Source organism: Rattus norvegicus, chromosome 3 (assembly GCF_021556685.1).
Source record: "Rattus norvegicus strain SHRSP/BbbUtx chromosome 3, alternate assembly SHRSP_T2T, whole genome shotgun sequence".
NCBI lineage: Eukaryota > Metazoa > Chordata > Mammalia > Rodentia > Muridae > Rattus > Rattus norvegicus.
Genome location: NC_141536.1, coordinates 158,606,275 through 158,634,223, shown reverse-complemented (window position 1 = coordinate 158,634,223; position 27,949 = coordinate 158,606,275). Strand labels below are relative to the sequence as shown.

The 27,949-nt window shown below is 47.4% G+C and overlaps 1 protein-coding gene and 1 long non-coding RNA gene across 3 annotated transcripts in view; one reads left to right on the top strand and one right to left on the bottom strand.

Moving 5' to 3' along the window:
- Positions 1-703: 703 nt before the first annotated feature.
- Tshz2 (teashirt zinc finger homeobox 2) overlaps positions 704-27,949 on the bottom strand; it is a 446,877-nt gene continuing 419,631 nt past the window's right edge. Inside the window, exon 3 of the mRNA XM_087645860.1 lies at positions 704-3,216. Coding sequence (XP_087501986.1) covers positions 3,215-3,216 — 2 coding nt within the window. The 3' untranslated portion in view covers positions 704-3,214. The remainder of the gene's footprint in view (positions 3,217-27,949) is intronic.
- LOC120101802 (uncharacterized) lies at positions 7,186-14,575 on the top strand. Of its 2 annotated transcripts, XR_015683999.1 has the most exons (5): positions 7,186-7,333; positions 8,878-8,968; positions 9,217-9,296; positions 11,443-11,593; positions 12,568-14,575. It is a non-coding gene; the product is annotated as an uncharacterized LOC120101802 (long non-coding RNA). The 2 variants fall into 2 exon arrangements; XR_015684000.1 differs by lacking the exon at positions 9,217-9,296 and having other exon boundaries at positions 11,431-11,593; positions 12,568-13,125.

Sequence of the window (27,949 nt, the reverse complement as noted above, 5' to 3'; positions counted from 1 at the left end):
GCAACTTTGAAACAGGAGGGTTAATATGCCAAGGGGACAGTACACATGGCAAATGCCTAACATGATCAGGCGAGTGAAGTTCCTGAATAAAATGCCTTTCCTGTTGTGCCTTTTGTTGTCAGGGCCTAGGATGTATATCCTGTGACTTGCTGAAATACATAAAAATCAAGTATTTGCATATAGTTTTTTTTTTAATGGCCTCTTTACATTTCAGCTGGTTGATGGCCTTAGCTGGAAGGAGGCACAGAAAAGGAAGGGACACCTCTCATTGTCTCTGTTCCCAAAGGGTGGCTGAAGAGCGGAGGTACTCAAAGGTAATTTGCATGATATTTGCATATCATTCTCCCTGGTGTCTGTGGTCCCAGCTTACCTAAAGAAGGAAGTGGTACAAAAGCAGATAAAAATGCTCTCCTGGAGTTCAAGTCATTTCATTTTCTCTCTCCAGGAAGAAGTTTCTAGAAGCTTCCTAGGCTTGCCAAATGAAGACAGGCCCGGTGTCTAGAAATACACCGAGAGCCGTGTGCGCACGCCGAGGTGCCGGCTCGGATCTTGTTTTCTGCAGAGAACATTAACAGCTGTCTCTCAGCAGTGACATTCACAGTTGCCAAGTGACAATTCAGGAGTCTAACCAAATTTATCAATATTTTTGTCTCTCGCCTCCCACCTCACCCCACCAGAGAAATTGCACTAACGGAAAACCATATAGATTATACGCAAAGCAGCGCATTTATTCTTATTTTTGTCTTAGGAGGGAAATGATTACCCAGGGGTCCAGAAGCGTGTTGCACTCCCAGGCAGATCGGGAGGTCTGAGTTTGCATTCGGTTGGTTTCAGAGGGTCTGAATTATGTAGTTTCCCTGATAACCCCGGGTTGGAACAGGCGATTTTTAGCAGCTCCAAGAACCCCCATGCTAATGTATTATCCCACCCCCAACCCCTTTTAATAGAGTCTTGCCGTTGAAGGACAGTGCTCCGTCCAGTCCACCCTTCAATCTTAACCCATCTGAAGCCTGTTCCTTTCCAGCTGAGTTCCGTTCATTTCTGGTTGAACAGGTTAAGCAAAGACAGACCTCTCTGTTCTCAATTCACTTTACGATCCTCCCATCATAAAAAATAATATCAGCACCTTGCTTTTCATGTCAGAACTACGTCTGAGCCGCTGTTCCCTGTGCCCGTGAGTAAATCCCATAAAAGCCGCCCCGTTGTACTGTTGTTATTTTTCCTTGTGGATGATTGATGGATGGATGGGCGCTGACACTTCAATGAAGCTATTTCGACTGCCATCTCAATCCGATGATGTGAGGGGTATATTTTCCGTCCATGCCTCATTACTTCAGAATGACATTCCTGGAACTTCATTTACTTTTCCCCTCCTTCCCTGAAGCACCATATTTTTCCCCATCTAGGTTATGCATACCATAAAAAAAAGCAATGTGCTATTATATGTGGCATAAGGGCAACACTTTCCTTAGGAGGTAAATAAGTTTTTTTTCTTTTTCTTTTTTCTTTTTTACTTCAAATTTTATTTTAAATCCCAGTGTTGAATTTAGGGATCATGTCAAAATTTCCAAGACATTTCCAACAGACAGCCTCTATAATAAATGGTGAAAGGGATATATTGGGCTTCATTTTGCCAGCTTTTTTTTTTTTTTGATAACCTTGGTAATTAAATCAATAATGCAAAAATAGTCGTTTGTTTCAGAGTGTTGTGCTGAGATAGTTTAAGTATTTCACCCATAGCTGAGTGACGATTTAAAATACAATCCAGACTTTGTTGTCCTAGGAGAGCAAAGAGGCTCATTGTTTGCATGAAATGATGGATTTATCTGTTATAGGTTACTCCCCGTTGTACAGAAAATGCTTGGCTAGAACAAACCCATCTTCCCTGCACTTCCAAACTGTGTACTAGGTCTGCGAGACTTTAATATTAAAACATGCTCTTAGCTTTTCCAAGTTGACTTAGGACCTGATTTTCATCTGTGTAATACAGTATTCCCGTTAATAATAACGTGTAATTAAGACATCCGTTAAAAATCCATAACGTTAATTTAATGGAGAAAATCTAATACAGTTCTATTGGAATTTTTACGTTAAATTAACTTTAACGGGCTTTTAATGGATGTCTTAATTAGATCTCATTATTAACGGGAATATTCCACAAATTAAAATTGGGCCCTTAAAGTTTTAATGAAAAAAGTTGCAGGAATGCGTTTAAAACGGACACCCTGTTTTCATGTATTCTGCATGGTTCGGAGGAGAAGTTGCATTGGAGAGGCAACAGGTCCTGCAGGAGACAGAAGTGGCTACTTCCCAGTGCACCCTTGGTGAGGACGATCTTGCTTTCTCTCAGGTTCTACTCTGCACCTCTCCCAGTGGCCAGACTCATCTGACAGTGGTGCATGCTGGGAACTAAGCTTACACACCACTCAGGATAGCCTTACGGAGCAAGCACGTTCTAGCACTGCACAGGACAAAGTCTTTGGCAGCCACATGGTTAAGCCTGGCGATCCCAACAACTTTCCCAGAAGATGAACATGGTCAGGAGGTTTTCTTGGCTCAAACTCTGGTTTAACTTAATAACTCCTCCACTCTGCCGTTGATGAATGGCTCCCTGGTGCAGGGGCAGGACTAGGCAATCCAGGTGCAACCTTAATTGTTACACTGAACAGAAACATTTCCTTTAGACAAACCTTCCCAGGGGGGTTATAAATAGGAAATGGACGTTACCATGAGAAGCTCGCTCCCAAGAGCAGCCCAGCTCGGACATTAAACTACGAAGAGTGATTGGCCCCCTCCCCTTCCTTTTACAAACGGAGAAGAGAAGGATGTAGCTCCCAGTCATTAGTTTTCCTCAGTGGCACTTTGTTTCTTCCCGACAGTGAAAAGAGGCCCTTGGAGATGCGACAGTGCCCTTGCAGTTTATCAATGAAAATCTAATATCGTCCATAAGGAGAGAAGTGGAAATCAATACTTCATTACCAAATTGTTAGTGAGGATGAAGAGAAATGGTTGGTGCGATTTTCTCCTTTTCTTTTTATTCCCTTCCCCCCCTTCCCCCCTTTTTTTCTTTTTTCTTTTTTTGGCAGTCTTTTTAGAGCCAGGTGTCAAGAGGAGGTCGTCAGTGAGTCCAAAGTCAGAAGCAAGGATGCGAAGAAGCAGCAGCTCTGAGAGAGGGAGATCCAATCCAGGCAGAAAGATCCAGGCTAAGGCATTGTCCTGCAGGGAGGCAGAACAGAGAAAACAGTGTTATTTCTAGAGGAATGGCATGGGCTCTATCTTCCTGGCTGTCTGTCTGCCCAGCTTCGCTTTGTATGGCTGTGATGAAACACCGACCAAAAGCAACTTAGAGAGGAAAGGGCTTGTCTGTTTGGCTTACATTTCCATTACATTCCATCCCTGAGCAAAGTCAGGGCAGGAACTCGAGGCAGGAACCTGGAGGCAGGAACCTGGAGGCAGGAACCTGGAGGCAGGAACCTGGAGGCAGGAACCTGGAGGCAGGAACCTGGAGGCAGGAACCTGGAGGCAGGAACCTGGAGGCAGGAACCTGGAGGCAGGAACTGAAGCAGAAGCGGAGGAATGCTTCCTGTGGAGGAATGCCCTTAGTATCAGTAATGGCTTCTTCCTGGAGGCTTGCTCAGCCTGCTTCTTTATATAACTCAGGACCACCTCCCTACCCCCAGGGGTGGTACCACCTACAGTGGAGGTCAGAGGACAGCCATGTAAGTCCCAGAGTTCAAACTCAGGTCACCAGGTGTGGTGCTTACTGGTCCCTCTGGCTGGCCCCTGTCAAAAAAACCACTTCTATACAGAAGAGAAATACTCAGGCTCCCAGAAAGTATTAATCTATCCACAATGTCTGAAAGGCAGAAGCAAGGCATTAGTGGGTGAATGGGTAAGTAGGACACAGAGACACATGCATGGAGATTCTACTCAGCCTTTACAAGGAAGGACGATCCCACGGTTCAGCTACATGAATGCACAATGAGGAACTTATGCTGGGTAAAAGGAGGCAGCCACCAAAAGGCAGACACTTTGTCCACCTGATACATTGTTTCCCCCCTTATATATGAGTACACTGTAGCTGTCTTCCGACACACCGGAAGAGGGCATCGGATCCCATTACAGATGGTTGTGAGCCGCCATGTGGTTGCTGGGAATTGAAGTCGGGACCTCTGGAAGGGCAGTCAGTGCTCTAACCACTGAGCCGTCTCTCCAGCCCCTTCCTGATACATTTAATGGCCACAGACTTTCGGTTTTGAAAGAGGACAAACTCTGGAGATGACATTTTTGGTTGTACAATACCGTGAGAAGATGGAACAGTGCCGAGGTATATGCTTAAAAATGGTCGAGATGGTAAATTCTATATTATGTCTATTTCAATATGATTGAAATATGTAATCTATTTTTTCACGGTGAGAGTTGCTGGAAAACCGTGACTTCTGTTCTCCCAGGCTGAGGAGCACCCGTCCGTTGTCACCTTCTCCATTCTTCTTTTCCTCCGTGTGCTTTTGCGACGTCTACATAGCCTGCCACTTGCTCACTTTTCCCCTGGGAAAAGTTGTTGGTGACACCGCCGCAATTTGTGTCTGGTGCTGCACAGTGTGGCTGCGGTTTCCCGAGCCAGCCCTATCCTCTCGGATGTGACGTTTGTTTCCGGTTTTATGCAACCGCATAGAGTACCCCGGGGGTTGTTTTGTGAGAGAGCCTTTCAGTGTGTTAGAGTGTCCTCAGAGGCTTAACCACCTAAGTCTCGTTCTCGAGTGGAAAGGAGGGAGCGTTTTTGTTGTGCTGGGGTCAAAGTGGTGCAGTGCCTCATTTTATTTATAGTTAAAGATTTTTTTTATTTTGTCGTATGTGTATGAATGCTTGCCTGCATGTGTGTCCATTCATCATGTGTGTGCCTGGTGCCCAAAGAGGTCAGAGCAGGGTGTCAGATCCCTCAGAACAGGTAACAGCAGATGGTGTGAGACACCTTGTGGGTGCTGGGACTGTACCTGTGGAAGAGCAGCCAGTGCTCTTAACGCCAAGTCATCTCTCCAGCCCTAATTAATAGCTAATCAGAGGCAGGATCTGTGGCTGAGCCTGGTCTGGAACTTGCTACATCCAGCTGTCCTTGATTTATGGATATAGGCTTGGCCTACTGTGGGTGTGTGTACTCTGTAACTTCAGTGCCCAAGGAGGGCAGAGAGGGAACTGGCTGGAACTGGAGTTACAGATGGTTGCGAGCTGCCTTTTGTGGGTGCTGGCAACGGAGTCCAGGTCCTCTGCAAGAGCAGCCTGTGCTCCTAACCACTGAGCCATCCTCTCCCCAGCTCCTAGACAGCGCTTTCCTTCTTTGTTAAATAATGGAAACACCTTATGTAAAATATGAAGGAAGTTCTTGGAGCCTAAGACTTGAGTCCTAATATCTCTAACTCCTATGAATCTTTTCACAGGTTGGCTCTTTGACCTTCGGGACCTAAGGGCCCTAAAAAAGTAACTTTAAAAAAATTCCTTGAAAAAAGAGATTTATTTATTTAGTTTAGTTTGTGTGTCCGTGTGTCCATGTCAGGGGTATGTGTACACAAGTGTAGGTGTGTTCAGAGTCCAGATGGGGTGCCAGATTCCCTAGAACTGAAGTCCCAGATGGTTGGGAACCCCCAGATGTGGGTGCTGGGAACTGAACCTGGGTCCTCAGCAAGAACAACAGGCGCTCTGTGGATTTGCTTGTTTGCTTTTGTTTTCTGACACGGGGTTTCTCTGTAGCCCTGGCTGTCATGGAACTCTCTTCGTAGACCAGGCTGGTTTTGAACTCACCTGCTTCCGGAAGCTGGGACTAAAGGTGTGCGCCACCACACACAGCTTGCAGCAAGTGCTATCCCAAATTACTTATTTTTACTATTTATTTGTTTATTTATTTATGTGTTGTATGCACGCATGAGCTGTGGATGTGGAGGTTGGGAATCAACCACAACTGTTGTCCGTCAGGTGTACTGACCTTCTTCTTTTGAGGCAGGTCCCTCCTTAGGCCGAATCCCATCGAGTAGGGGAAGCTGGTTGAGCAGAGAAGCTCAAGGACCTGCCTGTCTCTGCTTCTCCAGAGCTGGGGTTACAGACGTGCACCACCACACCTGACTTCTGATATGGATTCTGGGGATCCAACCAATGTTCTCCCACCGCATGGCAAGCAGTCTGCCCACCAGGCTGTCCTTCCAGCCTGTTGCTGTGGTTGGAATCTGAAGTGTCCCTCGCAGTTTGGACACTTGCATCCCAGCTAGGGAGCACTACTTTAATGACTATGGATCCCAGCAGGAGATAGGACCTAGCAATAGCAGGCAGGACACCAGGCTCAGACCCTTGAACGTTGCCTGGGCCTGGTTTCTGCCCTGCCCTCTGCTGAGGTTGGAACAGCCTCTACCTTGGTGGTCCCAATGTGACATAGATGCTTCAGTATGTCCTATCTCCATCTCCCCACAGGCCGGAGCCCTTGGTAAGCTAAATAACTCTTGCATGCCTTCAGCTGTTTCCACCAGGTTGTTCAGCAGAAAAGTAACGAATGCCCTTGTTACTAAGTAACGAAGCAAATCGCTAACATCAGCGTCTGGGTAAGTTAGAGGCATTTCCCCAGGAACTTCCGAGTACAGATATATGAGGGTCAAATTCCAGATATATGAGGGTCTTGCTTTTCAATCTGGCTATGAGGCTAACCCCACTGGCAAAGTCCCTCAGAATAGCCAAGCCAGGTGCCAAATGGCTGTAATCAGGCATTTAAGAAACAGAGGCAGGAAGGTCAGGAGTTCAAGGCCAGTCTGGACTACATGAGACCCTATCTCAAAACCAACAGAACAAAAACGAAGTCCTTTGTATCTCCACATGGAGAGATTGGAGGCATGGTGTCTATGGAAGTCAGCGTACTGGAGGGATGATAGATGGAGACAGTTGATGATGTTCCCCTCCCCCACTGATTTAGAAAAGGAGAAGACCAACTCTGTGGCAAGCTATTTGATCACATTGTGAACCCTTAGATTGTGAATTGAAAAAAACTCGTTTCTTGTTGTGCAGCCCTAGCCCACACCCAAGAGCTTTAACCCAAGAGCTTTCTATAAACAGGAGTTAAGTAAAGTCAACCATAGGTCAAGAGCAGAGTAAGCAACAGGGACAGGGAGTGAACACAGCAAAACGCAGGAAAGAGAAAGGAGGGGCTCTGAGCTGAAGGGAACTTGAGACAGTGTGGAGAAGAGAGAGCCTTTTCCTTCTGGGAAGTCGGTGGAGTAGAAGGTGAGCTGGGTGCCTTCTCTGCCTCTCTGAGCCAGCAGACGTCCACCACAGCCTCTGGCACCTGTGTCTTCCCTTGGTAAGTCGAACATGTGGGGTTGTATCTTTTAAAACAACACCACTCCACATTTTCTCTAGTCCCTCCCCACTCCCCGAGATTTTAAAATAAGATCCTAGAGAGAATTAAGTAGAAAATTAAGAGAGGCCATTAAGTGTTCCTATTTCTTTGCTTGCAATGGATTACATAAACTGGGTTAAGGTAGAAAGAAATCAAATACTGGTGACTCCCAGAGACCTCGGTTGAGGCCTTCACTTTCTTGCTTCAAAAGCTTTTCTCTACCCCCTAGTATTTTGTGCTACTGTGAGAAAAATAAAATGAGAGTAGGTTAAAAATAATTATATAATCTAAGAAGTCAATGGCTTTGATCATTAAGTAGAGTTTGTGAGGGAGAGCCAGACAAAAGGATACCATTATCCACGTGCATTAAGGAGCCACCAACAGATGGTTAGAGTTATCTATACTTCAATCTGTCCATTGTACTGGCTAGGTTTATGTCAACTTGACATAAGCTAGAGTCATCTCAAAGGAGGGAGCCTCAATCTAGAAAATGCCTCCATAACATCCGGCTGTAGGCAAGCCTAGTGGGCATTTTCTTAATTAGTGATTGATGGGGAAGGACCCAGTCCATTGTGGGTGGGGCCATCCCTGCGCTGGTGGCCCTGGGTTCTACAAGAGAGCAGGCTGAGCAAGCCATGGGGAGCAAGCAGTAAGCAGCACCCTCCATGGCCTCTGCACCAGCTCCTGCCTCCAGGTTCCTGCCCTGCATGAGTTCCTGTCCTGACTTCCCTCAGTGACCACAGTGCTGTGAAAGTGTAAGCCAAATAAACCCTCTCCTCCTCAAGGGCTTTGGTCATGGTGTTTCACCCCGGCAATAGTGACCCCTAGCTAGGACAGCCACGCTGACTTCTTAAATCCTCTGGCCAATTGCTTGGGTCGGTGGTTTCTTGACATGCCCTTGCTCCATTCTGCCTGTGCCTTCTGTTCCTGCCGGGTGTGGTACTTTAGGCACACTGCACGGCTGGAAGGGAACAGACAGAGGCTGGAATGTTAGGTACCATTACAGTGGAGAGACTCCCCAGGAGTCAGTGCAGCTCCTCACAGCATAGAGACTTTGGGGGCTCGATGAACATTTGGTGCTCACACTGAAGACTGTGCATTCTATCCAAGCAACTCTGGCCTCTCCATGCAGGCTCCCATAATACCTGGTTTCGAGCATGTACACACTTTGGTCAAGCACATACACACGTCCTTTCTGGAACGGACTGAAGTTGATGGGTTTGGGTGGTTTGCTCCTGTGGGGAGCAGGGAAGGAGGGTGTGACTCGTGACTCTTATCTTGGGGATCCTCAAAGCTATTTGGCCAGAGGGGAAAAACACAAGGGAAATATTCTTGTTGAAAATTAAAAAAAATGTCATTAAAAACTAGAAGACTATGATAGAGTAAAAATGGAGACAGGGACTTTTAATGGTGCCATCCTCAGAGAAGCCGCAGTTAATATTTCTTCAAATTGATTTATGATTTGAAAAATCTGAATCAGCTCGTCTCATTGCTTGGTCTCACAGACAGCGCTCTGTTTAGTTTTCCCTAAGAGAAGTCATCTCTGCGCGCAGAAACCCTTACACTTTGGTGGACCAACTTCAGCTCTTACAGAAGGTAAGACAATCGCCTAAATGCATGCAGCAGCCTGATTCGCAGACACACACTCATGCAGGCAGGCAGACAATGCTTTCAAACCGCTCTCGTTTTTTATCATGTGCCCCAGTCGGGCCTTGAATTTGAACTCCTCCATAGACGTGCCACCAGATCTGTACCCTGCTGTACACACCCCCTCCTCCCAACATAGTGTCCTGGAGCTCAGCTTGGCCTCAAACTCACTACCAATCAGAACCTTGAACTTCCAGAGTTCTACGATGCCGGGCAGGTGGAACCACACCACTGGATGCGGTGCTGGGAATGGAACCGGGGTCTTCGTGTATGTTAGGTAAGCTCTCTCCCCGGTGAGCCACATCGTCAGCCCCGGGGGGGGGCTTTGCTAATGGTTTTCTTCTGCTTAGTTTTTCTACCATTGAAAGCAGACTGAGATGAACTGCTTTAGGAAAGGGAAGTCTCTCTTTCTCTCTCATACGCACAAATGTGCACTAACATGTACATACATATATACACACTCACACACACGTTCTTACACACCCATACCGTCACACACTCACACTCACCCATAAACACCCACACATGCACATATACACATATGTGCAGAAACATGTTTATACTCACACACATCCATACACACACACACACACCAGTTTCTGACTGCTGGGAGGAAGAATTGCTTCTTTTCTTTTCCCAAACATCGAAAAAGTTGAGCCAGTTACAGACATTAGCTATGTCAGTGACAGTGGGTTGTGCGGCTGTCTAGACCAATAGTGGTGGGATTTTTACCAACTGTGTCATGATCTGATGTCAACCCACTCTTCCCTTCCAGAGGCCTAGGTCCCTGAAGTGACTTAACCAAGGCGATATGATCATGAATAAAATCGATTAATCTAATATTCAGTATTCAATACAAATATATATTTTCTTGACTTCAAAGCTTTACTCTAAGGCACAGGGCTTGCTTTTCCTGGCTTCCGCAGGATCTGCACCTGGAAGACCCAAGCTGCGTTGTTAAGGGCACTTTTAGCTCACTCTTGAGGAACACAAACCCTATATTCCTTGGGACATAGGAATATGAATGACGTTCTAGCTGCAATCACAATACTGGAAAGAAATCCCAACTTCTGAGCTTATTTTAAAGCTCGGCTTGACATAAATCTCCGAGGTCTGTCAAATGTGCGATGGACATATCAGGACACGAGCCAGGCGGGCAGCGGCCCACAGCTTGAGGCTGGAGACTTTTCTAATCAGCACCAGAGCAAACATGTTCCTCGGGGCCTCTCTCTCCTGTCACCGGTCTCAACAGACTGTGCGGTGGGCAAGCAGTGCGTGTTGCTTAATCCGTCCCCTTTCTCCTGTTTTATGGGGGCCCTTGTTAGCTTTCTCTAGCTGTGACCAAACTCCCGATCAAAACAGCTTAACAGAAGAAAGAGTTCTGCTCGGTGTCCTGAGGGTTTCAATCCATCACGGCAGAGAAGATTCTGAGCAAAAGGGGGAGACAGGAAGTGGATAAGTTATGGCCCTCAAGGACATGCCCCTGAGACCTGTTCCCTCTTATGACTCCCCTCCCTGACTTCAGCACCACCAAATGGTGTGCCAGTTATGAACTTGTCTTCGTTAGGGTTTACTGCTGTGAACAGAGACTATGGCCAAGGCAACATTTTTTTTTCTTTTCTTTTTTTTCGGAGCTGGGGACCGAACCCAGGGCCTTGCGCTTGCTAGGCAAGTGCTCTACCACTGAGCCAAATCCCCAACCCCCCAAGGCAACTTTTATAAAGAACAATGTTTAACTGGGGCTGGCTTACAGGTTCAGAGGTTCGGTCCATTATCATCAAGGCAGGAACATGGCAGCATGGGATGGTACAGGCAGAGCTGAGGGTTCTACATCTTCATCTGCAGGCCTCTAAGAGAAGACTGGCTTCCAGGAAGCTAGGACTAGAGTATTAAAGCCCATGCTCACAGCGCCACACCCACTCCAACAAGGCCACACCCACTCCAACAAGGCCACACCCACTCTACCAAGGCCACACCTACTCCAACAAGACCACACCCACCCCAACAAAGGCCACACCCACTTCAACAGGGCCACACCTCCTAATAGTGCCACTCCCTGACCCGAGCATATATTAACCATCACAGAACTCATTAAGAGATTTGGCCTCATGGTTGCACGTGTCAAAGACCCACTCAGAGGTAGGCATCGGTAATTTCCTAAGTGCTTCTTATTCTAGACCAATTGTCATTAAGTTCTCCCTGAGCTACCCTGGAAAAATGACTTAGGACCTTCTGTATCTCTTTGTGCAAAATGGCTGTTGACTGGTACTGTCCGAGACAGTGTAATACTCCTGGTACACCAAGAGAGGCAGGCGAGAAGACACGGGGCCTCCCAAGAACGGGGCCAACACTGTCACTGAGCGTCACCTGCGTCCTCACTCGTGTGTCAGCTTAGATGATCTCAGTGGCAGATCTTTCCTTAGCTCACACTCTGCATCCTCGGGCTGCCCAAGCGGTTAAGAAGCCGGAAAGAAAGAGCCGCATGAAGCTTCGCCCGGCGAACCCCTCCGGACCGCTAATGATGGGATTATGGAGTCTTAACTGCTGAATGCTTATCCCTAATTCTAATCAAAGGTACGTCAATCTAAATAAAAATGACAAGGCAAGGAGACAGCCTCTGCTATCCACTCCTCTCCACTCTCCACGAGCTTTAAAATACGAGTCTTTTCTCAGTACGATGCTTTGACGGGGCTTACACTGAATAATTATCAAAAAAAAAAAAAAAGAAAGAAAAAAGAAAAAGAAAATGGAACTCAGTGCTAAGTAAAACTTACTTTTTTTTTTTCATTATTGAAGACAGAAAGGGATAGTTTCTTTTGTTTTAAATATTTGGCTCTAGCCTTCATTGGGTGCCAATCTTTGACCCGAGGCTCTGACGGTACAACTGCTGCTTTATTAACTCTTTGAGTGTGTGTGAGTGCGTGCGTGTGTGCACGTTGTGTGTTTGTGTACATGTGCACATACATGTGGAAGCCAGAGTACTATGTCTGGTATCTTCCTCTGCCTTATTTTATTTAGTTTTTTTTTTTTTTTTTTTGGTTCTTTTTTTCGGAGCTGGGGACCGAACCCAGGGCCTTGCGCTTCCTAGGTAAGCGCTCTAACACTGAGCTAAATCCCCAGCCCCTTTATTTAGTTTTTTTGAGTCAGGGTCTCTCATTGAACTTGGAGCTCACTGAGTTCCAGGAATCCGCCTATGTCTGCCTTCCAGAGGCAGGGATGACAGTTGTGTGACGCCTTATCCAGCTTTTTATGTGGGTTGTGGGGATCTGAAGACGTGGGTTCACGGTTGCTTAGTAGGCTCCTGCTTTATTCAATGCCTTGAAAGTATTTTCACTATTATCCCCCCCCCCATATGTGTGGGTGTGTGAGCATACACGTACACGAGTCACAGCATGTGTGAAGGTCATATGACCTTGTAGTCTATTTCTCCTATGTGTTCAGGTCGACAGCAAGTGTCTTACCGTCTAAGCCACCCCACTGGTCCCTGTTTAGTTCCTATAATCCCCAAAGGAAGCTCGCACAAATTATTTTTCCTGTCTTTTTTCCAGAGCTGGGGGTCAAACACAAGGCCCTGTGCACGTGAGGCAAGCGCTCTGCACCTGAGTGCGACTTGCCTGCTCCGTGTCCCTCTTGTCTGTCTGTGAGCAGCATGGCTGTGCCATTTATCGGCTTCATGATTTTTGGGAAAGACGTTTCCTTCTCCTGTTTCTCCGCTCATGAAATACCATAGCACCTTCGTGTGCACATCACCCGGCATACATACCATAAGTGCCAAATGAGATGCAGATGTCTAGATCTGGAGAGATGGCCCAGTGGTTAAGAGCACTGCCTGCCTTTCCAAAGGACCGGGGTTCAGTTCCCAGCCCCTACAAGGTGGTTCATAAACACCTGTAACTCCGGTTCCATGAGTTCTGATGCCTTCTGCTGGCCTCTGTGGGCACTGCATGTACTCGGTTCACAGACATATGTGCAGGCAGAACAGTGTAAACATAAAACAAAAATTTAAATAAGAAGCGGGTTAGTGTTGAATTTGAGTTCCAGGACAGCCAGGACTATACATGAAGAAACCCTATCTCAAAAATAAAATATAAAACCAAAGTTCCTTTAACGATTCTCACTTCTCTTGTGGTTTTATCATTGTAGCATGTGATAAAGTACTTTGAAAATGCTGCGGAATGAGATGTAGAATACATTTTCAAACATACACACGGAATTCATTTATGCTTGAGAAATAAGTCATTAGGCCTCAGAAAATGGATTAGTCTTCCCAGAAATTTAAAAATGAAAGTAGCAGATGGGCTCTTCAGTTCTATAGTCCACACAGGGTGGAAAGAAATCCTTTGTCAGTTCAGATGTGAAGCTAAGAAAAGTTTCTCTCCTTTTATACACACAGAAAGGGGTGTGTGTGTGGGGGGGCTAGAGAGACGGCTCAGTGGTTAAGAGCACTGACTGCTCTTCCGGAGGTCCTGAGTTCAAATCCCAGCAACCACATGGTGGCTCAGAACCATCTGTAATGGGATCTGATGCCCTCTTCTGGTGTGTCTGAAGACAGCTACAGTGTACTCACATACATAAAATAAATAAGAAAAGGAGGCGGGGGGGGGTACATTTGACCACGATGTTAAGCGTTCCCGTCACACACCCACCATTTCTTCAAGAGCCTGGTACTGGCCCTGAACTGGATAAATCCAGCGGAGGGCGATGTCACCTCCTTACTCACAGGGGCGTGGTCTGGGCAGGGTCTGTTGGACGGCACCAGGGATTATGGGGTGGAAGAGGCTGCTGGTGGTCTGGGCTTTTCTGCCCTCAAGCCTTTCCTCAGCCAGTGATTGCTGCTGTTACTGGGGCTGAAGAGAATCTCCTGGAGGAGCATTCCTTAGGGAAAACTATATATCGAAGAATGAGAAGGAGTGAAACTGTCTAGCTGCCGTCAGCTTTTCCAAATGTAAATTAAAAGGAAAGAAATATCAGGGCATCATCCCGAGATTGGAAAGGACAACGTCCCTGGCGCCTTTGATGGGAATCATAACTTCCCGCCTCGAGGCTGCAGATCTCACGTTTGATGATGCTCCTAGGTGGGTGCTCTTGGGGCTTGGCCATGGAAGAGAGAAAACAAGTGATTTCCTGCACCCATTCTTAGAGAGCCACACCGCTGCACTCCCAAACAACCCTTAAACTGTTTGAAAGAGGTCTACACGCTGGCGAGCATCACCGTAAACAACCCAGACAGTTTCCAGTCGTCCTCCAACGTCGTGATTCACTGTGGCGCCCATCTTCTCTACGCGGGGCGCGGAGCCAAATGTTATTTATTCCAAGTGACTTATGGCCAAATGAGGTTCACAGTGTAGCCACAGCCGGGGGACTTCATTGGAGCCGAAACTGGGAGCCATTGGCATTTAGGGAACTCTGTCTGCCTTCAGAACATGGACTTTTCTTTACCGCTGTGATTATGGATCTAAAGCCTCTGGGGTACAGTCTGTGGCAGCGTCTACACTGGCAGAGAGGCTGGTGTGTTGGGCCACGTAATAGGCCATTCAGGTAAAGCTTGTTTCTCGGAATAATCACTCTCATTTTAATGAGTCTTTCCCTTTATTGGGTGCTCACCATTGGCCCAAGGTATGCTTGCTACTGTTATATTCAGTTTTTGTTTTTGTTTTTAAAGAACAAGTTTCAGGTAGCCCAGGCTGGCTTTGGATCTTGTTCTGTAGCCCAGGCTGACCTTGAGCTCCTGAGTGGGATCACAGGTATGTGTCACCACACCCAGCTCTGCTTGAATTTCTTAAAATATTTAATAAAAAATTATGTGTATGTGTGTGTGTGCATGCGCGTGCATGTGCGTGTGTATGTGCGTGTGCATGAGTGTGTGTATGTGTGTGTGTGCGTGCATATGCATGAGTGTGTGTGCGTGTGTGTATGTGCATATGCATGAGTGTGTGTGCGTGTGTGTATGTGCATAAGTGTGTATGTGTGTGTACGTGCATGTGTGCATGCGTGTGTGTATGTGTGCATGTGCATGAGTGTGTATGTGAGTGTGTGTACGTGCATGTGTGCATGTGCATGAGTGTGTATGTGAGTGTGTGTGTGTGTGTACAATGTGTGTTCAGGTGCCTAAGGAAGGCAGAAGGGAACAGCGGATTCCCCGGAGCTGAGCTGGAGTTTGGTGTGAACTAGGGTTGTAGGAATCAGGAAGGCAGCAATCCCTTCAACACTGCGACACCTTTCCATCCTTTATTTAATTCTTATTCTGAGGGCTGGGGATTTAGCTCAGTGGTAGAGCGCTTGCCTAGGAAGCGCAAGGCCCTGGGTTCGGTTCCCAGCTCCGAAAAAAAAGAAAAAGGAAAAAAAAATTCTTATACTGATCCCCAAGAGAAGTTCCCCCGCCCTCTGTTGAGAGGTCTCCTGGAAGATAGAGACTTAGGGGACAGGATGACGTCACATGCCAGGAAGTGGCAGAGCGAGGGCTGGAACAAACTTGTGTGACACTGTCCCTGATGGGCGTACTCTGTTAATTGCCACAGTTCCAAACTGGATCGGTCTCAATGACTGATTTGCTTACAGATGTCACAGACAAGCGAGGTGAGTTCTTGTTTCCTTTTTACGTGGGAGGACCCAGAAGTCGTCTGTGGGCGGTGCACTTTCCCCCAGTGACCCTGAGATAAAATCGAGGTCTGTCTGAGTCTCAGATCAGTTAACAGCAGTTCCTGAAGATTGTTCCCGAGAGCTCAGGTTCCTTAAGATGCTAAAAGCCAAAACAAAGGAAAAAGCAAGGCACACTGTGGTGGCACACCTTTAATGCTAGCACTCAGGAGGCAGAGAGACAGGTCCGAGGCCCAGGCCAGCCTGGTCTACATAGGGAGGTCCAGGACAGTCAGGGATGCATGGTGAAACCCTGTCTTTTTTTTTTTTTTTTTAAAGTCATTTATGGACCAGTGAGGTGGCTCGGCGAACAAAGCCTTCAGTAGAGAAGCCTGCTGACTTGAGTCCAGTCCTGGGACCCACAGGGGAGTAACAACTTCTGCAAAGTTGTCCTTTGACATCCACACCCATGCGCTATGAGTGGCAAGAACCTTCCTTCCCTCATGAATAAGCAGACGAAAGAAATACATTTATTTGTGTTTGAGCCATGCCATTCCACAGTCCACCCCCAGAGGGTCTTTCCCTATTTCAGAGTCCTGACTGGCTTCTCCAAACTCCTCTGCCAGCCCTCACTGTTGTCTTTATGCTGATCCATTCTTCTTCCTGTATGGAATCACAGAACCGGAAGTGGATGGCCTCAGGGCCACGCTCTACCCCTGACCCCTGACCTTCCTGCTATTGGTGAAATGGAGTCACAGACGTCTTGGGCATCGGATGCTGTTGATAATTTACAATAATAAATACCCGTAAGAGCTAGGGGGCAGCCATGCACACGGTTAATCCCTGCACTGGGGAGGCAGAGTCGGGAAGATCTCTGAATGCAAGCCCAGCCTGGGCTACAGAGCAAGTTCCAGGATACCCGAGGCTATGCAGAGAAACCCTGACGCAAAAACAAACAAACAACAAACTCAATAAAACACTCACCTTTTTTAAAGTAATTGTTTCAATTCTCTATTTGCTGGAAGCCTACATGTTTAATAGTCAAAAGGCTTATTTCTGAATTTTAAAAATGTGTATGGGTGTTTTGTTTGCATGTGTGGACATGCACCACACATATGCAGTGTCCTTTTAGAGGTCAGGAGAAGGGGTCAGAGCTCCTGGAACCAGAGTTACAGAGGCAGGGAGCAGCCATGTGGGTGCTGGGAACTGAATCTGATTCCCCCAGAAGAGTCTTAACTGTGGAGGGCTCTCTCTGTCCAACCCCACTGAGGGGTTCCTTTTGACAAGGCAGGCAGGGAAGCAAGGCTCTGAGAGGGTACAATAGCAACCAGGCCAAGATCATAGCTGACAGGCTCCTGGCTGTGCCCCACATGGACTCACATCTCCATCCTGACTCCATCCCACCCAGTCATCAGCCCTGCCGCCCACCTCCAGAGGTTCTGTGACTGTTCCCCTCAGGTATGGCCACGGCTCTCTGCGGCTTGTGATTTTCAGGAGACTGTAACACACTGATATCGGGGAGTGTTGCTTTAGTCTTTGAGACCTCGATTGGTCAATCTCTTCTATTAAATCTGCTGATTCTCTCCACCCCCTCTTTCTCCTCTCTTCCTCCTCCCCCTCCCCAACCCCCTTTCCTTGATACCATTCACTAGGTAGATCAGGTTGGCCAGGGCCTTGCTATGGAACCAAGCCCAGCAGATCAGTCTCAAACTCATCTCAGCCCTGCCCTAGCCTCTCTTGGGCTGGGTCTGGCTACTCAATTCTATTTTTTTTTTAAAAGAGATACAAAACGCATAACTTATTCTTTTATAGTAACCCATACAAATAAACGCCCCCTCCCCAAATCAAAATCAAAAGCACACAACGCTGTTTCCAAAGGCAGTCCACCTCACTATCACAGGGTCTCCTCCAAGACCATAAGTCCTGGGCTCTGCCCAGAAATGAGCCCACACCAGGCACCATGGGAGGAGCCTCATCCGTACAGAGCTTCCCACCGCCGACGCCATTTTCCAGAAAGACCCACAGGCTCCTGGGGGTATGAACGGATTGAGGTCACCATGGCTCTCAGAAGTGGAGTCTAGATCTCAAATGTCTTCTGCACTCACCCGCCCCGCCTACCAGGATCACAGGCCTACACTGCCCCCTAGAGGGCGTCTTCGGGATTACAGTCTGTTTTCAGATCTTGGTTCTGAAGCGCGGGGCCTTCTTAAATAAAGTAATGTAGGTTTTCTTCTGCCCCTAGACCAGCCGTGGAATAGCAATGATATGTATCCAAAGAACCACACAGAATTTCTGAGAAACCTTTTAGCCCTTCTAAGCAGAGCTATGTGTGAACAATAGGAAAGAAGATAAAGGGAGGTTGGCATGGGGGGCGGGGCATAGTCTCAAGCTTCCTCTCCCGTGGAGATGGGCAGTGGTCCTTGGGAGCAGGCAGGGCCTGGAAAGAAAAGACCAAGGGCTAAATTGGCAAAGCAATGTCACTGACTAATGAACCCCCGTTCCCATGAAACCCAGTACCCCACAGTATTTCTATTGGGAGGCAACCTTCAAAGGGTATTGAGTGAAAAGAGGAAATGTGAACGCTCCAAGTGTGCACACACGGGCTGACCCTGTGTACACATGCTCCAAGTGTGTGCACTCACAGGGATGACTCTGTGAAGAGGCTTCCAGAAGACAGCTATGTGCACATCAAGGAGAGTGGCCTTGGAGGAAGTCAATAATGCCCACACCTTGATCTTGGACTTCCAGTCTCCTTGGGCATAAGAAAAAAGCAACATTTGCTGTGTAAGCCTCCCTCCCCCAGTCTGTAGCATTCAGTGGTAGCCTGAGTTGATCCAGACAGGGAAGGGAAAATGAGGACCCAGGGTTTGGAAATGACTGCATGGGTCTCTGGGCAGCTTGCTCTTGTACTTTGCAGAAATGTGCTCAAATGTGTTTACTCAACTGTCCCGCCTGGTCACTGAGGTGGGTTATTACCACGGGCATTAAAATAAATGAAGTAAAATTGAAGTCTATCCGTCTTCTTAGAGCAGCTTGATGACTAGCATGCACTGACCAGCATGCTCTGTCTCTGACCAGCATGCACTGACTCTGCCCAGCATGCACTGACTCTGACCAGCAGGCACTGACTCTGACCAGCAGGCACTGACTCTGCCCAGCATACACTGACCAGCATGCACTGTGGTACTCTGGAAGAACTTAGCTTGGCAGAGAGTTACAAATGTGTTTGCAGGAGGAAGTTCCTGGACAGTTCTTAGAAATTGTTGACCCCATAGTTTGCCAACTTCCACAAGAGGTCAGAACAAGCTTCTAGCAACCTTGGAGGAATGTGGAGGAATCTTGGATGTTATTTGTAGACCAAGAGAAGGGTCTCAGAGGGATAGGGAATGTTCCAGAAGCAGCAAGCCCGAGAGAGTCTGGGGAGTCCACTTCAGGCATAGAAAGTTCACTTTCATCTATTTTCTAGATTGGGTTCCCTACTGGATTTATTTGGAAAACTTTCAGCCACTGCTAAAATTATTACAAATCTACACAGTAGTGGTATTGGAGGTAATAACGTCTGATGCCCAAAGAGACTTGGTGAGGGAATAAAATTTTGTGTTCTTTAAAAAAAAAAGATTTATTTTTATTTCATGGGTAGCGGTGTTTGCCACATGTGTGTACTTGTCTTGAGGATGCAGTGCCGGCAGAGGCCAGGAGAGGGCACCAGAGCACTGGAACCTGGTGTTACAGGAGCATGAGCTGGTGGGAACCGAACTCTTGTCTTCTGAGAGAGCGCATGATCTCTTAGTCCCTGAGCCATCTCTCCTGCCCCCGTGTGTGTTTTGACTCCTGTTTTATTATTGAGCCTATAACAAATACCGAGAAGCATTTGCTTCATGACTGTGTCTGCTTTGACGCAGGATGTGGTAGGGAAGAAGTTTAGATTGTTCTCAGTTCTAGAGGTCAACGAGGCAGCAAGCTGTCATGTCCTTGTCATGGAAGGAGAGGGCTGGAGTCATGGGGGAGCAAGGCGGGTGCTGAGAGTCTGAGGAGATGCAGGTATGAGAAACAATAAGTCACTGAGCATGGGGACAAAAAGGTCTCCTTGAGGTGGTGGCATTTGGGGTTAGGGTTTCCGTTGCTGTGAAGAGACACCATGACCAAGGTGACTCTTGTAGAGGACAGCATTTAATTGGGGCTGGCTTACAGGTTCTGAGGTTCAGTCTATTATCGTCATGGTGGGGAGCAAGGGAGCATTCAGGCTGGCATGGCGCTGGAGGAGCTGAGAGTTCTACATCTCGTTCTGAAGGCAAACAGAAGACTGGTATGGCAGTTAGGAGGAGGGTCTCCAAGCCCATCCGTACAGTGATGCACTTCCTCCAACAAGGCCACACCCACGCCAGCAAGGCCACACCCACGCCAGCAAGGCCACACCCACTCCAGCAAGGCCACGCTTAATAGTGCCATACTCTGGGCCAAGCATATTCAAACCATCATAGATGGAGACCTGACCAGTAAGGGAGAGCGGGCTCTGTGGTGGAAGGGAGCTGGAGGACCATGTGTCTAGCAGAGAACATCAGCAGGTGCCAAACCCTAAAGGTGAGGGAGCAGGTGAGCAAGAAGGAAACAGATTCAAGGCCAAATGGACGGAGGCGCAGCCAGTCTCGTAAAACCCAGCCACAGTAACTAGAGTAATAATGCCCTTTGCCCTTTGATGAGCTCGGGCCCTACCTTACATCCCTCCTCTTGTTAGTTTTGTGTGGCCTAAGAGCCGATCCCCACATCTTTTTTATCTTTATTTTTTTTTCCGGAGCTGAGGACCGAACCCAGGGCCTTGAGCTTGTTAGGCAAGCGCTCTACCACTGAGCTAACTCCCCAACCCCATGCTTCCCACATCTTAAAAAGAGATTGAGAAGTAAGAGTACACGGATTCATGATACATGAAGATGACTTGAGATTCCCGTTTCAGCGTGTACTGATGAGGCCTTACATGCATGGAGGGCCGTGTGCTGGTTTGCCTGTTGTCTGGGGCTCCATGGTACTCTCAGAGCTGAATTGTGTAGTTATGGTCAAGGCTTTGTAGTCTGCAGAGTGCAGGCTTTGGTGTGGCGGTTTGACTAGGAACAGTCCTTGTAAACTCATGGGTTTGAATGCTTGACCCATAGGGAGCGGCACTGTTAGAAGGTGTGGCCTTCTTTGAGTAGGTGTGGTCTTGGAGTAGGCGTGGCCTTGTTGGAGCAGGCGTGGCCTTGTTGGAGTAGGTGTGGTCTTGTTGGAGCAGGCGTGGCCTTGTTGGAGTGGGTGTGGTTTTCGAGTAGGCGTGGCCTTGTTGGAGTGGGTGTGGTTTTGTTGGAGTAAGTGTGGTCTTGTTGGAGTGGGCCACTGTGGAGGCAGGGCTTTGAGGCCATATAGACAGTCTCCTTCTGTTGCCTTCAGATCAAGATGTAGAACTCTCAGCTCCTTCATGTCTCCATGGCGTCCAGCGCCATGTCTGCCTGCACGCTGCCATGCTTCCTGCCGTGGTGATACTGGACTGAAACTGCAAACCTGTAAGCCAGCCCCAATTAAATGTTTCCTCAGTAAGAGTAGCCATGGTCATGGTGTCTCTTCACAGCAGTGGAAACCCTAACTGAGACGTTTGGTATTTGGCTCTCTGTAGAGGGAGTTCCTCATCTCCCACTCATTGGAAACAGATCTCTGAGCACCCGAGGAATGCCCACGGCAGTGACTGCTCTCTCACTCTTAATGGGTTCCGTTTCCTGAGATGGTTGGTATTTTGGTAGAGACAAGTCTACAACCCTGGCCTTGGAGACAGATGCTCCAGACAGAAATGGCCGCTGATATTTATTCCTTCGTCGAATGCTTATAGGTCAGGCTTGGGGAGATGGCTTATTGGTTAAGACCGTTTACTGTTCTCCCAGAGAACAGAAGTTCCTGGCACCCACAAAAGTAGGCTCACAACCTGATGTCTCCGGCCTCTGTGGACACGTTTACTCCTACCCCTCAACACACACACACACACACACACACACACACACCACTTAAAATAATAAATCTTAAAACGGAATATCTATAAGTTGAGATGCCCTCACCCCTCATTCCAGCACTGTGCTCTGTGTGAATCAGATGTTCAGCTAGAAACCAAATGGCTTTGGTCCCCCGTCTTCTGGTGGCTGCATCTTCTAGTTAAACATATTTCAGAGGACAGGACTTTCCATGCTTAACTGCCTGCACTGTGAGCGAGGGAGACGCTTGACGGACAGGGTCTGAGCAAAGTCTATGGAATGCACATCTATGCATCAAAGCCGTGTGCTCGGAGCTGCTCCTATGAGGAGTCACGACAAAAGAAGACACACGGAAGGCTTGGAGGACCCAATGGACAGAGGTGGTTGCTACACAGCCTAGGGACCCTAAGATCCCCATGCTGGGAAAAGAACCCACTCCAGCAAGCTGTCCTCTGACCTCCGCATGCAAGCCATGACACATGCCCGAGCACAAAATCAATCAAAGGATAAATACACAGTAAACTGAGTTTGGTTTAAGTACCGGCCAGGGCTACCGGCAGGCACCACCACACTCAGGTTGCACACTGTCGGACGCACACCACAGGGAAACCCTAGTCTTCGCCTGCCCCCCAACCCCCGCATTGAATTCAGAAGATCCACGAAGGTGGGTGGGAAAGGAAGCTATGTCAACCGCTGCATTCGCTCGATCGCAGCCCGGAGGCTGAGAACCGATAGTCGGTGCTCGCTTTAATGGCATCAAACTGCCGCCGTAGTGTGTTGTCATTTTTATCACCAACATTTTAAACCGAAATGTCACGGACACCTCGCGTCACATCCGAGCGGCTGCACAGCCTCCGTGATATTAAGTACGCTCATTATGTTGTAACTACACCGGGGATTAGCCACGGCAATGGTCACGCTGTTTAATGCACGGGATGGCTTCATATGTCACGACACCCGCAGATTGCATTCTTTAATATTTGATAAGTATGCTACAGTGATAAAAAAAATAAGTATTTCATTTCCTGTCTTTCAAAACGTTAGTTTTGAGAAAGGCCTCGTGGGTGTCATCAGATAGCAAATGGGGGGCCCAGCCTGAAAGGATAAAGAACTTTGGTGGTCTGGTCACCTTTAGACCAAGTGATTCTTCCTTTTTCAAAAAAAATAATATCTATTTTGTTTTTTAATTATGTGTACATGGGTTTGTCAGTGTGTGTGCCTGTAGAGGCCAGAAGAGGGCGGCAGGTCCCCGGGTCTGGGGTTACCGGTAGTTGTGATTTACTCTGTGTGGGTGCTGGGGACCCTGGAGGAGCTGGCAGTGCTCTAAGCACTGAGCCATCTCTCCAGCCCCTAATATCTGCTTTTACGTGAGGATGGAGAACCGGCGACTTCCTAAGCTGGTCGTTATCCAATGAGTGATACCTCTCGTTCTGATTTTAAGGCAAGAGGCTCTGGACATCTCTTCCTCTCTCCCTCCACAGAGCCATCACACGGCGAGGCATTTTAACTAGGTCTCCTTGATTACCAGTGTGAGGAGGGGCTGGTCGGGGGGAGCCCAGGTGAATCGGGAGAGAGGGAGCCAGTTCATTTGTTGCTGTTTCCATCCATCAGGGCCCGGCCGTCAATTTCACCACATATTTCAGAATGCATGTTATTGACAATGTGTTCGTGGAGAAAAATGGAGTTTACTGGCAAAGCTGTTCCACTTTCTAAAGATTAAATTGTTCATTGTACAGGCCGCCATCTGCCCTCCCTGGAAGGAAGTTTTCCTTGTTGGCAGAGGCATTTGAAATCCAGACGACAAAGTAAAATCTCTTTCTTGTTATTGCTGCACTTAACCAAAGGCAAATTTACCCACCCATTCATCCATCCATCCATTCATCCACCCATCCATTCATTCACAGGTCCATCCATTCATCCACCCATCCATTCATCCACCCATCCATTCATTGACTGCATCGCTCATTCACTGCTCAGGCACCAGGCATTACTCTGTGCCATACTTATGAATAAAACCATCTAGCATTCAAAGTACAAGACCCTGTGGAGGGATGCCATGTGTATTGTGGCCAGTATGATTCCACGACCCCATTCATGCACCAGATGTTTCTAACTCCACACTCAATCTATGTGATAGTTTGGGTTCACTGGAAGACATGATTCTTCCCTTCAAGATGCTTAGAATCAACAGGGTTACCAAATTACGTACACTAAAAGACAACTCAATGGCTGGGCGTGGTGGTGCACACCTTGGATCCCAGCGCTCAGGCGGCAGAGGCAGGAGTATTTCTGTGAGTCGAGACCAGCCTGGTCTACAGAGTGAGTTCCAAGATGGCCAGGGCTACACAGAGAAACCCTGTCTGGAAAAAACAAGACAAAACAAAGACAAAGCCATGAAATGTGCCTCGAGAAACAGAGCTTGCTTGTGGAATCTTCTTGGAAGACATACGTAAAGAACATGGACGAAGCAAGACAGGCGCCTTCACGTAGGCACGACAGCTGCTTTGTGCTGCACTCTCTAGCTGTAAACGTGTGCGCTGATCTCTGCATTCTGCGGGTGAACCCCTGAGGTTCAGGGAGCTGGAAGGACACAATTCCCTTATCAACTCTGAGTTTGATCCCTGAGTCACATCAAGCCGACGTCTCTGAGAGGCAGAGCCCAGAGGAGCATGTGTCCTGAGAACTCCGTGTTGTGACGGTTTGCTCTAAAGCGTGCTTCCAGCCCCTCACTGGGCAGTGTCATCAGCACTTAACAGCACTTGCCCTTTTCCAAGCACTGTTGCTGGGGCAGATGAATGACTCCGCCTCCACCTCAGAAAGGATTTAAAGATGTAGACTGTTAGCGGTATCCCTCGCCCTTAGAAAGAATTTGGAGAAGTAGATTGTCAGTAAAGATAGGTTAAAAGTGTTTTTGCTAGTGGCTTTGATAGAGAAAGTCTTGAATAATTTAGAGTTCAGAAAGGCACACTTTTGATCACTGAGTGAAGATGTTTTTAAGGTCAAGGAACAAGAACAATGGCAACCCAACACGGGCACTAGCTGAAGCGTCTCTTTCTTGCTAAAGGTTGGCTGGTGATTTCTTGTACCCATTTTGCCCTCAGCTTCCTGATATGACTTAATAAAAATTGTTAATGAGTAAGTGCGTGCCCTGAGGGTTTAGAGTAGAAATGACTGATTTTTTTTATGTAAAAGTTTAGATTTGTGATTCTTTTAAGACTTTATTACAAGATTACTTTAAGATAAATAATAACATGATCGATCCTTTCTTTGTGACTGCAAATTGCAGCCTGCCAGTAAGAGAAGCTGGCTGAGGAAACTATCTTTTCTCGTTACTCTCTAACAAGTTGCTCAGTTATGAATGTATGCTGGTTCATGGGAATAATGGGTGTGTGTGTTTTTTTTTAACCTGCACTACTGAATGTCTATTCATGTGCGGGTACTGGAGAAAAGATTTTACCCCTTAAGTAATTACATTGTAATCCTTCACTTAAAGAGAAAGAAAGAATGTAGCCACATTGCGATTTCTGTGCTGCTTGAGAGACTTCTTGGGCTGTGGCCATGGGAGACGTTGGTGGATCCCATGGGAGACATTGGTGGACCTGCTCTTTGGAACTTGGCTCCAACTGAGCTGCATCTGAAGCTGCTCTCGTCCCTTCACCCTGGACGAGGGGTTCTTGTCTCATGCAACCACAGCTCTTTACATTGTCTTGTGGGCATGCCAAGGGCACTTTCTTAATTGCCAACTGATGGAGGAGGGCCCGGCCCACTGTGTGTGGTGCCCCCATTAGGCAGGGCTCCAGAGTTGTATAAGAAATCAAGCCAGTAAGCAGCACTCCTCCATGTTTTTTGCCTCTGACTCCTCTCAGGAATGGATTACAATTTGGAAGCATGAGCCTGATTAATCCTTTGCTCCCCAGCCTGCTTTTAGTCACAGTGTTTCGTCACAGCCACAGGAGAGCAAATAGGAACAGAGGACACTTTGTGACTCCCAGGCCTTGAACTCAGGTTGTTGGGCTTGGCAGCAAGCTCCTGTACTCACTGAGCCCTCTTACCAGCCCTTAACCAAGCATTTTAATAATTATGAATGGAGAACAAAAAAAAATCACACTTCATTGTAAAGAAGAAACACCCCCCCCCCCCAATCACTGAGGCCTCTGTGACCCTGTGCACCATGTCAAATCATGAGGTCAAGGCTGCTCATCTTCTAGAACATTCTTCAAGAATCACCTCAACACCACAGGATGTTGGAGTTTTGCCTGACTTTTTTTTTTTTCCTCAGAAAGATTTCCAATCTGTCATGCAAAGTGTGTCCTTCTGGCTGGGAGTGTAAGACTCACAGCGAGGTGTGAGGAGGGAAGAGGGCTTTGTTGGCATTTTTTTTGTTTTCCCTTTTGTTGGCAGCTGACCTGAACGTATCCAAAACTGTGCCAGAGACATTGACATACCCTGTCATATGTCTAGGGAATGGAGCCGCCCACAATGGTCTGCATCTTTCTATGTCACTTAAAAATCAAGACAGTCATAGGATAGTATGGTCTAGGAAATCTCCAGTCAATAAAATTAAAAATTAATTCTTTTTAAAACAGTAAAATTGGTAAAAACAGATCCCTGCAAAACCCCCACCAGGGTAGTAAGCCTTTTGCCGTGGGCTTTGTCAAAGTTCATGAAAAGTGGGAACTATATGCAGGCAAGAAGAAGCAACCGGCCCTTGGCAACTGGTCTCTGTTACCAAGGCAACAACTCATGCCTTCCCTGTGTGCTTTCTTTTCCTATACATCACTTTGCAATGTAGGGTAAAAAGAAAAACAACTTTCAAGGAGGGAGGGCTGAACTTCCGACAGAGGAAATGGGACATTGACGGAAGGGGCACTAAGGGCACAGATGAAATAACTCGGTCAAATATGTCCACTATGACTGCGTCTCGCTTCATTTTAACCAAAATGAAACCAGAAAGGCAGAGCCACTGCCTCCCAACATCACAGTTTAGCAAAAGTGGAGTTGAGACGTGTCCGTCCACTGGTGGAACAGTCCAACCAGAAGACATTTGAGAACCTCTTTACCATAGTTTTCTTTCTGTCGCTGTGATAAAACGTCATGACCAGAAGCAACATTGGGGAAGAAGGGTTTATTTAGCTCATAATTCTAGGTCACAGCTTTCATCATCGAGCAGTAGTCAAGGCGGCATGTCCCATGAGACCTTCACTGAAGAGCACAGAGAAGGCATGGATTGTTGCCTTGGCAACAGAGAGCTTCAAAAATCACAGGGCTTGCTTCTTCTTGCCTGCATATAGTTCCCAACTTCTCATGAACTTTGACCTGTCCACTTGCTTCCATATTAGCTCTCTCTTATATAGCTCAAAACTCCCTGTCTAGGGAATGGCACCACCCACAGTGGTCTGCATCTTTCTACAGAATTTAATGATCAAGACAGCAGACACACCTATAGGCTGGTACGATCTAGGAAATCTCCATTCAGGCTCTCCCGGGTTTCTCTAGCTTGTGGCCAGTGGACATTTAAAATTACCCATCATTCCTCCTAGCGCAGCCTGGGCTCAACAAGAAGGTCTCAGTCACTGATTCGCAAGTGTGGTTTCTGTTCTTGTCAAAGAGAACACAGACCCCATAATAAGACATAGATCATGGTGGGGCTGGAGAGATGGCTTAGCTGTTCAGAGCACTGGCTGCTCTCCCGGAGGACCCTGGTTCAAGTCCTAGCACCTACATGGCAGCTCACAATTGTCTGTAACTCCAGTTCCAGGGGATCTGACACCTCACACAGACATACATGCAGGCAAAACATCGATGCATGTTTTTTAAAAAAAGTAGACCAATGTTGCTGAGGGGAGGCAAAGGCTGTTTGGAGATTTTAAATCTGCAGAATCTGCAAGAGAGTTATAATGGGCACACAAATGGTAGACACTCAATGCAAGGAGGCGGGAAACAGGCTCCACAAGGAAGCAGTCGTTCTAATTGAACAAGTAGGAAGCAAACCACTAAATGGATAGAGAATCAGAGTATTTTAACTCCGAAGGGTGGAGCATGCAGGGTTCCATTGGCATGGAAGGAACAATCAGGCCAAACCATGGAGGCTTAATTGGGGTGCGGTAGGGCATGATTGTAAGTTGCTGCCCAGCTGGACGTGGGGGATTCATAGGCTACATTGTAAAATTCTGTCGGAACCCAAAGCACAACACAAAACAAAACAAGACCTAGATTTGTTTAGGGAATAATTACTTAGGGTGTGTACTTGCTGCTTTTGTGTTAGCTTGACTCGAGCTACAGTCATCTGAGAGGACTGAGGCTCAATTAAGGAAATGCCTCAGAGGGAAGCCTGTAGGGCATTTTTTAAAACCAGTGATTGAGGTGG